The 13,911-nt window shown below is 46.4% G+C and overlaps 1 protein-coding gene across 3 annotated transcripts in view; it reads left to right on the top strand.

The window, feature by feature from the left end:
• ADCY9 (adenylate cyclase 9) overlaps positions 1-13,911 on the top strand; it is a 58,899-nt gene that overhangs the window by 35,166 nt on the left and 9,822 nt on the right. For all 3 annotated transcript variants that reach the window (XM_065732454.1, XM_065732453.1, XM_065732452.1), the window contains 4 exons: positions 2,979-3,196; positions 6,566-6,668; positions 9,253-9,461; positions 13,309-13,468. In XM_065732454.1, coding sequence (XP_065588526.1) covers positions 2,979-3,196; positions 6,566-6,668; positions 9,253-9,461; positions 13,309-13,468 — 690 coding nt within the window. The remainder of the gene's footprint in view (positions 1-2,978; positions 3,197-6,565; positions 6,669-9,252; positions 9,462-13,308; positions 13,469-13,911) is intronic.

Genomic DNA, 13,911 nt, shown 5'->3' with positions numbered 1-13,911 from the left:
CTGCTGCCGAGACTGTTTTCTGTGCTTGTTGCTTAGATATTCTTACTGAAGCCACCCACTCCCTCTGCAGCACCAGACACTGCCTATTTGTCGTCTTGTTCCTGGCCTTAGTAGTCTCTGTGCTCTCTCCTAGAAAATGGAGTTGCCTAAATGCAGACTGATGGCGGTGCTCAGCAGCTCTGTTAGTCTTTGAGATAAGTTTGATGCTTTCCCTTGTTGGGGAGATTTGCTTTATAAACATGCTCAGAGAATGTTATCTGGTTGTTTTTCTTCCTGTCTGTGTGTAAAACTCTACTTGTGTATAGTGCTAATGGAAAACTTGCCAGCGTTTATGTAAATGGTGTGTAGCATGGTTGGCTGTGTTCTCTGCTGGGGTTCCTAAGAAACAGCCTAAGGAAAAAAAAATAGACCCTTCAGCTCTGAGGGAGATGGAGCAGAGTGGCAAGAAAGTACAGGGCTCTGATCAGCGTGACATCTTCAAGGCAAGAATGCTGTGGGACATCTTCCTAGGCTGCTGAGATGGTGAGCACAAGATGCTGCTTCCCTGGCTGCTGCCCTCGTGCCCAGGGCCTGCAGAAGCTGACTGCTAACAGATTGTCCTCTGCTGCCATTCACCTGATGTCATATGTTGTCTTCACCAGAGTTATTCTCTGAAGTTTCTTTCTACTACAGCTGCGTTAACCTCAAGTACAGTAATGACTGAGTCATCCGACCTTGTTGGGAAGAGTCTGCAACACTGAATAAAGTGCCAGTGGAAGAAACGAGCTAGTGGAGACAGATCATGTGTTGCTCCTGTATTTTCAGGTTGTGTATAGCTAGTCCAGACCTGGAGCTGCTCTGTTGCTATCCAGTAGGTCTGGGATGCCCATCCAAGCAAAAGCCACACTCATGGTGTTGCCATGGCACAGGTTTTACAGATCTTCGCAGTCTCAGTGCCCTCTCAGGAGCCATCAGCTCCCTCTGCTCTTTTCTGTCTCCATGTCACTTCACCTGGTCCTGCAGCTTTCATGCTCCCTTTTGTTCTCTCATCTCCAAAAATGATGTTAACCACTTCTCGGGCCTTCACAGAATGGCTTGGGTTGGAAAGTACCTCAAAGATCATCTAGTTCCAGCCCTGCCACAGACACTTTGCCAACAACTGAATGAGACAATCAGGTTGCCCAAGGCCCCATCCAGAGGTGGGTCCCCGTGTCACTTGAAGCCCCCACGTCTCTTCCCAGCAGGAGGTGATCCCGTGGTGCACCGCATCGCTGTGCTCAGCAGAGCTCACAGCCTGTTGCCATCAGGAACCACAGCAACGCTGGAGCAAGCAGCAGTTATTAAGTAGGGATTTTCTTCTTACACACAAGCAGTTTCAATCTCTAATCCCCTCCTGTTAAGATTAACAGAATGGAGACAGCACAGGAAAACCTTGAGCTGACTGAGGGAAGAATTTTCTTAGGGATTTGAGCCTTTGCCAAAGAGCTGAAGAGAAAAGGCCAAGAGAAGTCCACGCTGACCTTCTGTGAAAGAGCAGACGTTTTCACTGCATTCTTCAGATGAGCTCAAAGAACAGGCCGGGAAGCAAACAGCACACAGGGCTTTTCTTTGAGCTGCTCAGTCAGAAAGTGGTATTCCCTCGTTTACTGCTTTCCAAGCAGAGCAGTGCTTCTCACTCTTCTCTGCTCATGGAGACGTTCTGCTGCTGCTGTCTAGTATCTTCACTGGTAATTATTTATGGGAGAAGTAAGACATGAAGGTTTTTAATGTGCACAAAATGTGCTTTTGTTGTGTTTGCTCAACTAGAAAAGTGGATACCAGAAATGCTTATGGTAAAGGAGTGGGGTTTTTTTAATTATTATTTCCCATTTTTTTGACAGGAAGATGTTATATATTAACAGTCGCCAGCGTGCATTCAGCTACACCTGCCTGTGTTTGTGCTTGTTTGATTTACAGGATAGAGACGCAAGGAGCTTCAGTTAATTTTGCATGGCTATAAATCAGATATTTCTCAACTCTGTAACTTATTTCAGTGCGTGATTGGGTGATGTGATATTTATGGTCACCGAGGGACGTCCAGGAGGAGCTGTGCTGCCTGCAGTGTGGGCAGCAGCGAAGAAACTTCTGTCAGGAGTGGGCTTGGGGATGGGGATGGATGATACGTGGGAAATGATAAGACATGGAGAGGGGAGATGAACATTCAGATATGCTAAGTTTGGTACGTTTGCTTTTGGAAGTTATAAAATGATCCTGACTAACAGCAGCTCGCTTTCATTCCAACTGAGTTTAGTTGCCTAATTTCCTGGATTTGCTTCAGTGCATATTGGTCTCCACAAAATGTAAAGGAAGGAACTGGAAGTTCCATGAAAAAAAGAACATTTTTTTGGCTGAAACTCATTTCTTTCCTGAAAGGAATGAAGACAGGCTCGATAATACTACACATTTAAGCAGTGTTGCAAGCTGGTGTCAATACTCAAAGATACATTATCAGTATGACAGGAAAAGAGCTGTACCTCAGTGGAGAAGATGTGGCTTTGGCAGGATAATAATGAGCTGCACACAGGGGCTGCTCCTAGGACAGCAGCAGGGCTGTGGTGGTCAGCAGAAGGGCAGCACAGCCAGCAGAGGGGCTGCTCATGGCATGGGGGAAGGTAGCACCGTTCATGTGGGTAGTTGAGAAGACTTGGTGGAGAAGCTTGACCTGGAGATGAATGAGTGATGTTTGGGCTTGTGGTTGGGCTCTATTGCACGTGTAAAAATGTGCTTGGTGCCTTGGGAGGAGGGACATAGAAAGTAAAAGGATGAGACCTAATTAGACATGGCCTCCTGGTAGACATGAATGATTCCAAGGCAGGTGGAGGGAGGTCGTTGAAATGACCAGGTAGATGTTCTGTGTGTTGAGGAAAAAGCTCCTTTTGACTTCAACTCTGTTCAGTTTATCCTGTCTCTTTTCTCAACCATTAATGTTCCCTATGTCTGTTCTGCTTTTTGTTGTGCAGGCTCCGGGAGGACATAGTCCAAAGACTCAGAATGGACTTTTGAGTCCTCCACAGGAAGAGAAGCTCAGCAACAGTCAAACCTCGCTTTATGAAATGTTGCAAGAGAAAGGAAGATGGGGGGGAGTGAGCCTGGATCAGTCAGCTCTCCTCCCTTTGAGGTTCAAAAACATCAGAGAAAAGACAGATGCCCACTTTGTGGATGTGATTAAAGAGGACAGGTAAGGAAAATACTTCACAGAGTAGAAGTGTGTGGAGGGGAGAAGGCATTAACAGGGGTTCCTGATACTTAACCAGTACTTGTGTGCTTTTTATATCATGTCAGTAGTCGTAACATAACGTATAACATGTTTCATCGCTCTTCTTCCATGGTGAGCAGGTGTTCTTCCTTTGAGTCTTTAGAAGGGAAAAGCAGTCTTTCAATGACTTGTCATGAAGTTGAACTCTGTGTTCAGAGTTTCTCCCAATACACATAGAGCGTGCCTTCATCTGTGGTTAAAAGTGTGACACTCAGTCTGAACCACAAAACTCACATTTTTGGGAGCAACACCTGATAACATAGTGTGGCTAACTAATGCCTAGAAGTCATACCTGGGGGCAGAGTTATTAGGAGTGAATTCTTCCAGACCTGTTAGCTAGCTACAGCATTTAAGGAAGTTAGCCTCTCTCTGCTTTTCAAACTAAAACATTTCTTTGGGGCAGGGGAAAGTGTGTTCTCCAAATTTCAGTAGCGTGTGCTTTTGTAGACACACAACTCTATCTCCCTTATTATGGCAGTGATTTGATGGGATCAGCTGAACTGATAACATAGGTTTGTTATTATTTATGACTGTTCTTATTTTTGCTTCACTGCTTCCACTTGGATTAGGGATGTTTTATCTAAATATCCTTGAAACTGTATGCTCAAATATACTCCTGGCTGTTTGGAGCAGCGACACTGTTGTCTTAATTGAAAACATGACCAAAGAAGGGAGGAATGAGAGATGGGGACTCCAGTCCCTCCCCAGTATGTTCTCTTCTTGTTTGTTTTTCACATTCCCTTTCTCTTAGGAGCAGCTTCAGTAAGAATTCAGGTTTCTTTTTGCACCGTGTGTGTGTGTGCTCTGTCATTAATGGTCAAGAACAGGTATTTAGTTGGTACTTTAGAATGTTAGAAGACAGACTGATTGTGAAAGTCGGAATGTTTGCAGAAATCAGGAAGAACAAATTGGATTTTTGTTTAAAATGTAACCAGCATACGGCAAATTTTAAGGTACGGAGGCAAGTTAATACCATTGGACTGCTAAAGATACCCACCTCCAGCTCCTGTGTTCCTGGAGCTTTCCTCCTCCGCATACAGAATGGGTACTTCCTTCTGATTCGGCAAGAGGAAACAGTGGGACTGATTTGGCATCAGTCAAAGCCTTTTCATTTTTTCTCAATTATATATCATCGTTACCATATTAAGTGGGCCATTTCTTGTTGCCAGGGAAACTTCTCTGCCGAGTTCAGTTCATGTAAACATAACTTTCCAAAAATAATCTCTGGATTAATTAGGTCTATTCAAAATGGTTTAAGTCTACCGTTTTCAGTCGACCCTTTTTAACATTTCTCAATGTTAAGTTATCCGTAAATGAGTCATTTGAAAAACATTCTTGATCCCCTGATGTAAAATGTAGCATGTGGTTTGTCTCAGATCCTCAGTGAGGATGCTTGAATGGGAAATGGGAGTTTTCTCAGGGAAGGTGGTGACATCCAAACTTGGTCACCTCTCGTGAAGATTGATGTTATTCACAGAAGTTAACAGAGGGATTTGCTGCTCTGCTGTTATGGCACTGCAGCATCAAGCAGGAGCTTCTGCTGGCACTGGGTGGTGATCTGCACCCTGTTGCATGGCACAGGTGTCCTGATCTGCAATGGAAATGGTGCATGGCATTAACAGAAGATGTCTAACCCAGATATGGTGATGAGTTGTATAAATTAATCATGCAGGCTTCCTGCACAGCTGGGAAGAGTTAAACACGTCCCAGGGCAGAGTCAGTGCTCTTCAGCATGGAGGGGGCTCGGAGCTGCTGGCACTCCCTGTGCTCCAGCAGTGCATGGGGCTGCTGCTCTCCTGCTGTGCCCACATTTTGCTTTGGAGCTGATATCTCTGTCCAGTTCCAGTGACCTTTAATAATAGCAATAGAAGTAATAAATAGGAATAGTGATAAAGCTGGAGTTGGTGTGGCATTTTTGCATTACTCTGTTGCAACAGAATCCTTTTCATAGAAGTTATCAGTTTGCCTTTTCTTAGAAGTTGATTATATGTCTCTGGCAAACAGTGCAGAGTTTGAGCTTTGACTTTGGCTTTGCTACAGCCGCAATAAAAATAACCCTCATTTAGTCACTGCAATCTGCATGCTACTGTGCATTATGAAAGGTAACTATGGTACGAGAGGCAGTAAGATTGCAAAATGCTTAAGCTTAAACCACCCAACTCCACAAAAATCAGTTACTTGAAAACAAGAGGAGGTTCCCTGAAGTCTCAGATCTGACAACAGGGCAGATGAGAGGATGACAGGCTATCCCAGAAATAAATGGCATGAGCAAGCATGACCTTCCTGTGACAGCACAGGCACAATGTGGACCATGCTGGTGAGCTGAGCCCTGCCGTGCTTTGGCACTTACTGGGAAAAGGAAGTTTCCAGCCAAGTGTCATTGGTGTCACGGGGAATCTTTCATCATAAACCTCTTACAACTCACGCAGAACTCCCCAGACACTCTGGTTTTGTTCCTGAAGGCAGGAAACAGAAACAAGTTTTTCATGTTTTCAGTGTTTGAGGGCTCTTGTATGTTCCTGTTGCCCCTGGTGCTGGAAGACAAGGGGAAGGAGTGCCCAGGCACCCCTGGTAGTGCTGCCTCCTGCTTCTCCTCTGCTCATTTCAATGCTTCTCAATACCAGTAGGCAATTTCACGTTTCTGTGGCAGAAGTAAATTTAAGCCATCCATCACCTCGGGTAAGTTATTCTGCAGCCTGGATGGTTTGGGGAAGGCTCCCAGCTGAGTTACTGCGTGACTGCAGTGCCTGTGAAATAACAAGACAATGCTGTTTTCTAAAAAGGATGATTTTTTTTCCTAACACTGTCACCTTTATCATCCTTGGCTTGCTCTGACCGATAGAATTGCACCTACGACATAAATAACCCGCAGCCACGCGTCTCCTAGGGTTGCACGTCTCTGGCAGCAATTAACCTTTACCATCCTCTAGCTTATATTACAGCTATCTGAAGCTGTCTGCAGTCAAGCTGTTAAGTTTCTAGAAGAACTTACTAGCATCTTCCTGAAAACAGAGAAGTCACAGTATTGTAGGGGCTGGAAGGGACCACTAGAGATCGAGTCCAACCTCCCTGCCAAAGCAGCTCCCTAGCCCAGGTTGCACAGGTCAGCATCCAGGCAGGTCTTGGATGTCTCCAGAGTCAGCTCTGCCACACTTCTGGATGAAGGGTGCCATGGCTGAGAGCAGAGGAAAGCCACAGGAGTGTAGGGCTGTGCCTGTGTCCCTGGAAGCAAAACCACAGAATGGTGGCTCTGCAGCTGAATACACTGGTGTCTTTTTTTTTTCTCTTTAGCCTCATGAAGGACTACTTCTTTAAACCACCTATCAGTAAGCTGAGCCTGAACTTCTTGGATCAGGATCTGGAGATGGCCTATAGGACGAGCTATCAGGAAGAGGTGTGTTTCTCTTGGCGTTGCTTTTCTTCTGCGATCTGTCCAAGCAATATCTGTAATTGTTTTTAACACATTTCATTGCAGCTGATGACAAGTGTTATGAAATGTTACTTGTGATGCACTGCTCAATATCGTTGCCTCTGAGAACAGTCTCAGTTTCCCTGTCCTGTGCCATACCCTGAGTCTAGTCCAATGTTTGAAGTGGTTGGACGTTCTCACAGCCCACCAGGATACACTCAGCACCCCATCTGCCTCTTCTCTGTTTTCAAGTTAATGTGTTAATGCTTTAGGCAGCTCGGAGGATCATGGAAGATGAAAGTAGAAGACTATTTGCCTTCTCATTAAGAAAAGCTCAGAGAATGGTAGCTTTGAATTTCATCTTCGGTCATGCCACGGCCTCCTGGTTATCTCCATGATGCTCAAACCATGTCTAAACTCAGTATCATAAGTTCTATAAGTGTGCAGTGTTCAGAGGGAGGAAGTTCACAATGCTGCAATTGGAAGAAGCACTGCATGAACTGGAAGGAACTCGGTGCATTCTTTGGGATTTGCAGTGAATGAAAAGAAAGTCCTTTTCCCCCTTGGGAGCTACCAGTTCTGCAGACCTTCCCTGGCAGCAGGTACTGCTGCCCCGTGGGGAGGAGCTGGCAGGATGCTGCACGTTTGCATGTAGCATCACCAAGCATCAGTGCTAATTCAGGCTGTAATTTCAGTAGCTGAAAAGAGGGCAGTTGCTCTCCCCTACTGGTCCTCCTGCTCCCCACACCTCCTAATGGCCCTGGTGCTGTGAGCTGGCTCATTTTCCTGACTAACATAAAATATTGATCTGTTTTGTTTTGCTCTTGGGGGCTTTTTTCCCTTCTATCCTGAACCGAGTGCAACAAGAGCGAATCAAAACTGTTAAAGAGTGTTTGGTTTTTATTTTTGCTCTTTTCATAAATCAGCATTTATACAGTGTTTATACCACTGTTTGCCAGCCCAGTTCGTACAGTCTGTTCAGAAAACAATAAACCCATATCTTTCCAACTGGGAAGCTGGAAAGAGAAGTGGTGCTTGTCAGTGCAGATTGGCCTATTAATGTGGGTGTGCAGGAAATTCACAGAGGATGGAGCAGGAGTGAGGTCTGTGTGTTTTGTTGGTGATAAGCTGTTAATTTGAGGACGATTATGCAAACCTGTCTGAAAATGGGCATCTTCGCTTTGTGAAGCTGCTCCGTATCACTGGGGCAAAACTTGTTAAGGCCTTAATTATTGTTAAAGCACAATGGTGGTCCAGCACGAAACAAAAGGATCTTCTCCTGGGGAGTGGGATGGCTGTCAGCACGGCTGCTGGCATAGCTCCTTGCAGAGCAGTGCTGCTGAGAGCAGCTCCAGCAGCAGTGGGTGCACCTCTGATTCTGTGCTGCCGGCTGCGTGGTCGCTCTGCCATCACTCCCAAGCTGTTCCATGTCCCAAGGGCTTGCTCAGACTGTTCTTGGTTGGAAAGCTGGGCACTCCATAGTATGATTAGGGCACCCTTAGTGCTGTCACTGCTGGATGCAGCACTCACTCCTTGAGTTCAGTTTGTGTGACTTTGTGTGTGGGTGAAAGGGATTGTGCTGCAGTGCGGATTAAAGGGCCGCTCAGGCACAGAAGTGATGCTGGCTGGATATATGGGTTTGCAGAGTGGTACAAATGAGGAACAAGTTCATTTCCCATGATAACATTCTGAGGAGCAAAAGAAACTTCTGCCTGAAAAATGAGCGCAGTGCTTGCACTGGGCTGCTTCGTGGCAGCAACCTTAGCATGCTGCTTGTTTCTCTTGGGAACTTGCTCTCCTGGGCAGATAGAAACACTGCAGGATTAGAGTGAGATGGGATGGGGAGCTCATGGCCTGGGTTTCAGCTGGACTGGCTGCACTAGCACACACCACAGCTGTACGGGTGCTGGAGCCAGCACGGGGTGGGCTGGGGTTAGGGAGGAGCAGAACGTGGTGTGCTGTCCACAGATCAATGCAGATTACACAGCGTCCTGATTGCTGCTGTGAATCCTGTCTGAGAGGGGACTGGAGCTCAGGGAGGAGCTGGTTCTGCTGAGTGCTCTTTGGGAGGGATTGCTTAAAGACTCATTAGAACCCAAAGGATTATATATATTTTTTAAATTATTGAATGATCTATTATTAGTTTAAATGAAAGTACTTGAAGAAATAAAGAAATCTTCCAGCTGGTAATAATGAGTTAAGTTTCTTTGCGTAGAATTGGCAATTTTTATATTGTTTATTTCTGTATCATAATATTCTGTTTAAAATAATAAAAAAAACAACAACAAAACAAAACCAACAGAAAGACAAGAATGCCAGCATCCTCGTCACAGTAATCACAGGGCAGCCTGGGGCTGTGCTGCCAACCAGGCTTCTTCCCAGGGACCTCGATGCTGTTGAACCACCACTTCTGTTGCTTTCTTAAATTTTTTTTTTTATCTTTTGAATGCAGCACTTACAGTGGCTTAATGAAGTGGCAAAGTGTTCTGTGTTGCTGTTTTTGTGAGCTGCCATTTGTGGTACAGTGAATTCAGTAAGAGAGTCTGTACTTATATTATCTCTCCACCAGGTGATAAGGAACGCTCCTGTGAAGACGTTTGCCAGTGCTACCTTCAGCTCCCTCCTGGACGTGTTCCTCTCCACCACAGTCTTCCTCATCCTTTCTGTCACGTGTTTCCTGAAGCATGGCATGGTGGCATCCCCTCCTCCTCCTGCTGCTGTCGTGGTGTTTGTCATTGCCATCCTGCTGGAGGTGCTGTCCCTCGTCATCTCAGTCAGGTAAAGCAAGTGTGAACTCATCAAGGATTCCTTAGTATGCAGTTCTTACCTTATGTGGGCTTTCCCCACACACTTTATTCCCCTTGATTTATTAATACATTTAGGGACAGTGAAAGACTGCAGCTGTGTGCACTCAGGACAGCTCTTTCTCCCCTGGGTGTGTTGCCTGCTGTGTGCCAATACCACATGTAACGTGTTATTAACCCAGGTATAGGCCTGATAACAGCTGTTAGTTTGTGCTTGTGACTGCAAGCTGATTCTGTCCCTCATTCTGTTTTCACCACCACAGGAGCGTGTTTTATGGGTGGTGTGTGGAAATGTGCATCTTTACTTGCAGCAGTTCCACAAATTTTGCAGGCGTGTGTAAATAAAAATCCTTTTGTAATTGCAAGTTAGATGCAGTTCTACTGTTGTTTCAGAAGAGATGATGCATTGGATCTTCCTCTCTGACTTCAGGATCAAGCTGCAAGTAATTTGTACTTCAGTCACTGAATCAAGCTTGTAACTCAAGTGTGTCTACACAGGTGTGCAAGCAAAGCTGGAATTTTGGAGTAAAGAGATGTCATTTACCAACAGTGTCAGTATTCATAGAGTTAGTGTTTCCTACCAGGTGTATTTTGCTGTTACAGCTTGAACTGTATTGCAGTTGCAGAGTTTGCAGAGCAACTGGGATGGTAAAGGTTTGGAGCGGGGTATTGTGTCCAGGCAGCTCTTCCATTAGCTCTGGACAAGGAGCAGAAGGGCAGTAGTGATCAGCTCCTTTGGGCCCAGGGCCTCAGGGATTGAACCCTTGAGTTTGTTCAGCTCTGAAAAGCTCAACCACCACTTTGTAGGAGAGCTCACTTCTGCTCTCCGGGTGTGTTTGGAGGGAACTGGGTTGCCTTACTAAAATACTATTAGTGCTCCATGTTATTATCTTTGCATTTACCTTTTGCTATTTCACACGAACTTGAGGAAGACTCCTCTTGTCTGCAGTTAGGTTTCTCAGCAGTGTGTTACCACGGGCTCATCCTCACCACCTTCTGCTCTGCACTGCTGAAGCGTGGGGCCTGCTGGCATCAGGAGGATGGGCACAACGCTGTGCCCTTGCTCCATATCTCTTCCTTCAAGCAGGAAGAAGAATATCCTCTTTTTTCCTCTTCAAAGCAAGGACTGCTCGCTCTGACTGTTATACACAGGAACAGCATGGAGCTTCCTGTGTAGAAATGCCATCCCAAATGATGATCTCGGAATGCCACAGAGCCATCTTAAGGGAGTGGATCTGCCTACAATGCTGGGCACAATCCCGGAATTTCAGGAAAGGGACTATTTTGGGCCGAAAAGATTCTTGCCTGAGTTTCTCATTGTGTTTTCATTGTTGTGATGAACAACACCCCTGCCTTCCAATCAGTCTGACTTTTAATTGAATCCAGTGCTCAGACTGGGCTCTGGTAGCAGAGGGCTCAAGTCTGACTGCGAGATCAGAGATGAGGAAGAACCAGTTGGGTGAGGGAAGAAGGCCTTGTGGAGCAAGACTTGCAAGAGGAGGATGCTTTGATTTCTCTGAAGTGCTTGCTAATAAATTATTGGAGTACCAATAGATGAGGATCCCACTGTTAGCGCGAGTGACACTCTAAAATTAATTGTTCAGCGCCGCATGCAAAAAGTGGTGCTTAATTTGTAAGCATGTGGAGCGTGTCACCTCTGGTTCTGCAGATGTGGTGCAAAGAATGTCCTTCTGCCTGCTTGGAATGTGACTGCTTGGGCTTGCGTGAGTTCAGTTGGGGTGCAGGAGGTCTTCAAGTTTGGGTATTTTATATGAATATCTTGGGAAATGTCATTGAATGTATGACAGCGAGTGAGATCTCACTTGGGTTTTCTTAGGAGTGCATTGCAGAAATAGAGGGAGAAGAGATCTGCCCACTGTTTTAGGTGTAAAGATAAGGTTTTTGTTAGCCAGATCCCTATGGCTTCCAGTTCTTGTTCTCAAGTGAATTCTTGTTATATATCAATAAAACATGCATTGCTTTTGATAGCACCCATCAGCAAGGATCTCTGGGTCCTTGAGCAGCCACATTTAGAAGAAGGTCAGCCATTCTCACCTACCTTTGCAGAGGGCAAACCAAATCTTCCAGCTGAAAAAAGAAGCAAGCGTGGTCCTAACAGGAAGATGGGAACCTGCTGTTGTCTGATGAGGTCAGGCTGTGCTTTGCCCGCTCCTCTGCAGTAGCACCTGAAGCCTGGTTGCTGCTGGAGCCCTGCGGCCAACCAGCTCTTCCAAAATTCCTTGTGACCAGGAGCAGGAATCACTTTGTGCAGCTGGAGCTCACTGAAGTGGTTCTGTTAGCAGTGTGACACGCATGGAGTATCGATGCAAAGGCAGGAGATACGTTCTGTTTGCCTTTATTTATGTCTATGGGCTGCGACTTCGGTATTTAATGTCCCACCAAATTGCTGCTGTCCCAAAAGCTTTGAGTTTAAAATACAGGAATCGATTCTCAACTCCCAGTAAGCACAGGAAATGCCAGTAACGTTCTCCATTAGCCATTAATCATTCATGTCCAACTTACTGACTTGGACTCAGCTTGTGTAGGCATACCCAGCACTGCAGCATCTCAGCACAGTGAGCTGCCTGCCCCGCTGCACCAGTCCCCTGTGCAAGGGGACAGCTGTGCTGCAGGCCTGGGCTTCACTGCCCCATTAAGGATGGGGTTTGCAGCTCCAAAGTGTAGAGTGCTGCAATTAATCCTGGACTGGAGGAAAAAAAGAAAAAAGAAAAAAGGAAAAAAGAAAACAAATCAGTGCAAGAGGTAAATGGTACTGCTGGGGAACGTAGAGCTGTCCTGCAGCTTCTGCTGCCTTCTCCAGGAAAGCAGTGCCTAGATAAAGAAGCATCCTCATGCTGGGATTAGCAGTGCAGGTTTGGGGGTGGGCAGGGATTTGTTGTGGCGCGGGGGCTTGCACCCAGCTCCCTGTGAGCAGTGCCTCACTGCTGCTTGCTCCGTATGCTCCCGGCTCGTGCTGCAGGACTGCTGTATTTTTGGGGCTGTCAACTGGGTGCCAGCCCAGCCTGGAGGCACGGTGAGCTCGGCCACGGGAGGCTGCAGGGCAGTGCATGAGGAAACGCAGGAACGACTCTGCGGGGCTCCGGGTTTATTTGTCTCTCTGTGCAGTTTTCTGTCTCAGTGCGTTTTGGAAATTCTCTTTTGTGATGTGGAGCTGTGGGTTTTGGCTTCGAGGGATCTCCATTCGGTAGAACTGAGAGATCTGTGAGCACCCCCTGGTGGGGCACTGCTGCCCTACAGCATCCTCCTTCCTTACAGCATCCTCCTTCCTACAGCATCCTCCTTCCTACAGCATCGTCTTTTCCCACAGCCCACGTTTCTCTTTTCCTCTGGATTTAGGTTTGTTTTCCAGATTTCAGTGTATTACGTGGGAGCATTTTGGGTTTGGGTGGCCATGTGTGCAGCCTGACGTTGGACTGTGTGTTTGTGTCCCTTCCAACTGGAGATGCAGTGTGGTTCCATGTCCACAGCACAGCCCCTGGAATGCAGGTAGCTGCTCTGCATCCCCTGTCTGTTTCTCCATAAAAATAAAACCTGGAACAGCAGTTGCAGTTATTTCTGGGCTGAAAGAAGCATACTGATGATTTGTGTAGAAGAAGAGCAGCTTTAAATGCAGTATCCTGGAGTTCTGCAGAGGCCACTACCTTTGTTTGTCTGTTCCAATGACACAAACAGCTCTCGTGGCAGAAGCCTCTCTGTGGAGCTGCCCTCGGGAAGGATTCACAGCTCTGTCACTACAGGGAATCAGCCCTAGGAAGCAGTGCACTGAAACTGACCCAAACTCTTGGTTCTGTCTGTTCCAGGATGGTGTTCTTCCTGGAGGAGGTGATGGCTTGCACCAAGCGTCTCCTGGAGCTGATCTCTGGCTGGCTGCCGCGGCATTTCCTCGGTGCCATCCTGGTGTCTCTCCCAGCTCTTGCAGTTTTTTCACACTTCACCTCTGATTTTGAAACAAACATACATGTAAGTTGCAGAGCTCCATTTTGTAACCTGGCGTTTTGGATGTCCATTGCTTGAAAACTCTCACGCAAAAGATGAGAGGAATATTTAAGAATTCCTGCATGCATATGTACCTTTTTTTTCTCCTTACTGCAAATGCTTCTGCAGGTGCTTATCCTAACGCAGGTGATGTGTCTGATTCTGCTTTTTTGATTTGGAGTTTGTAGTCTGAGCCATCTGTAAACCTAAAATATTTGCATGTGTGTTAGTGAATCTGACAGCAAGGCCAGGCTTAGCCTGGGGCTCCCCTATGTGCAGTTAGGTGGTGAAACTGAAAGGAGAGAGCTCTTGGGGCACAGAAGGGATCACAGGAATACCTTCCCAGAAGGAGCTGAAGGAGAGTGGCTTATTTGGCCCAGCCAGAGATGTGGTCACGGGGCTTGGGTGCCTCCTTTGATAAAACCAGT

This window comes from Cyrtonyx montezumae, unplaced genomic scaffold (genome assembly GCF_038088225.1).
Source record: "Cyrtonyx montezumae isolate F1298 unplaced genomic scaffold, pur_monq_1.0 scaffold_16, whole genome shotgun sequence".
Taxonomy (NCBI): domain Eukaryota; kingdom Metazoa; phylum Chordata; class Aves; order Galliformes; family Odontophoridae; genus Cyrtonyx; species Cyrtonyx montezumae.
This window is presented reverse-complemented; position numbering and strand designations above follow the sequence as displayed.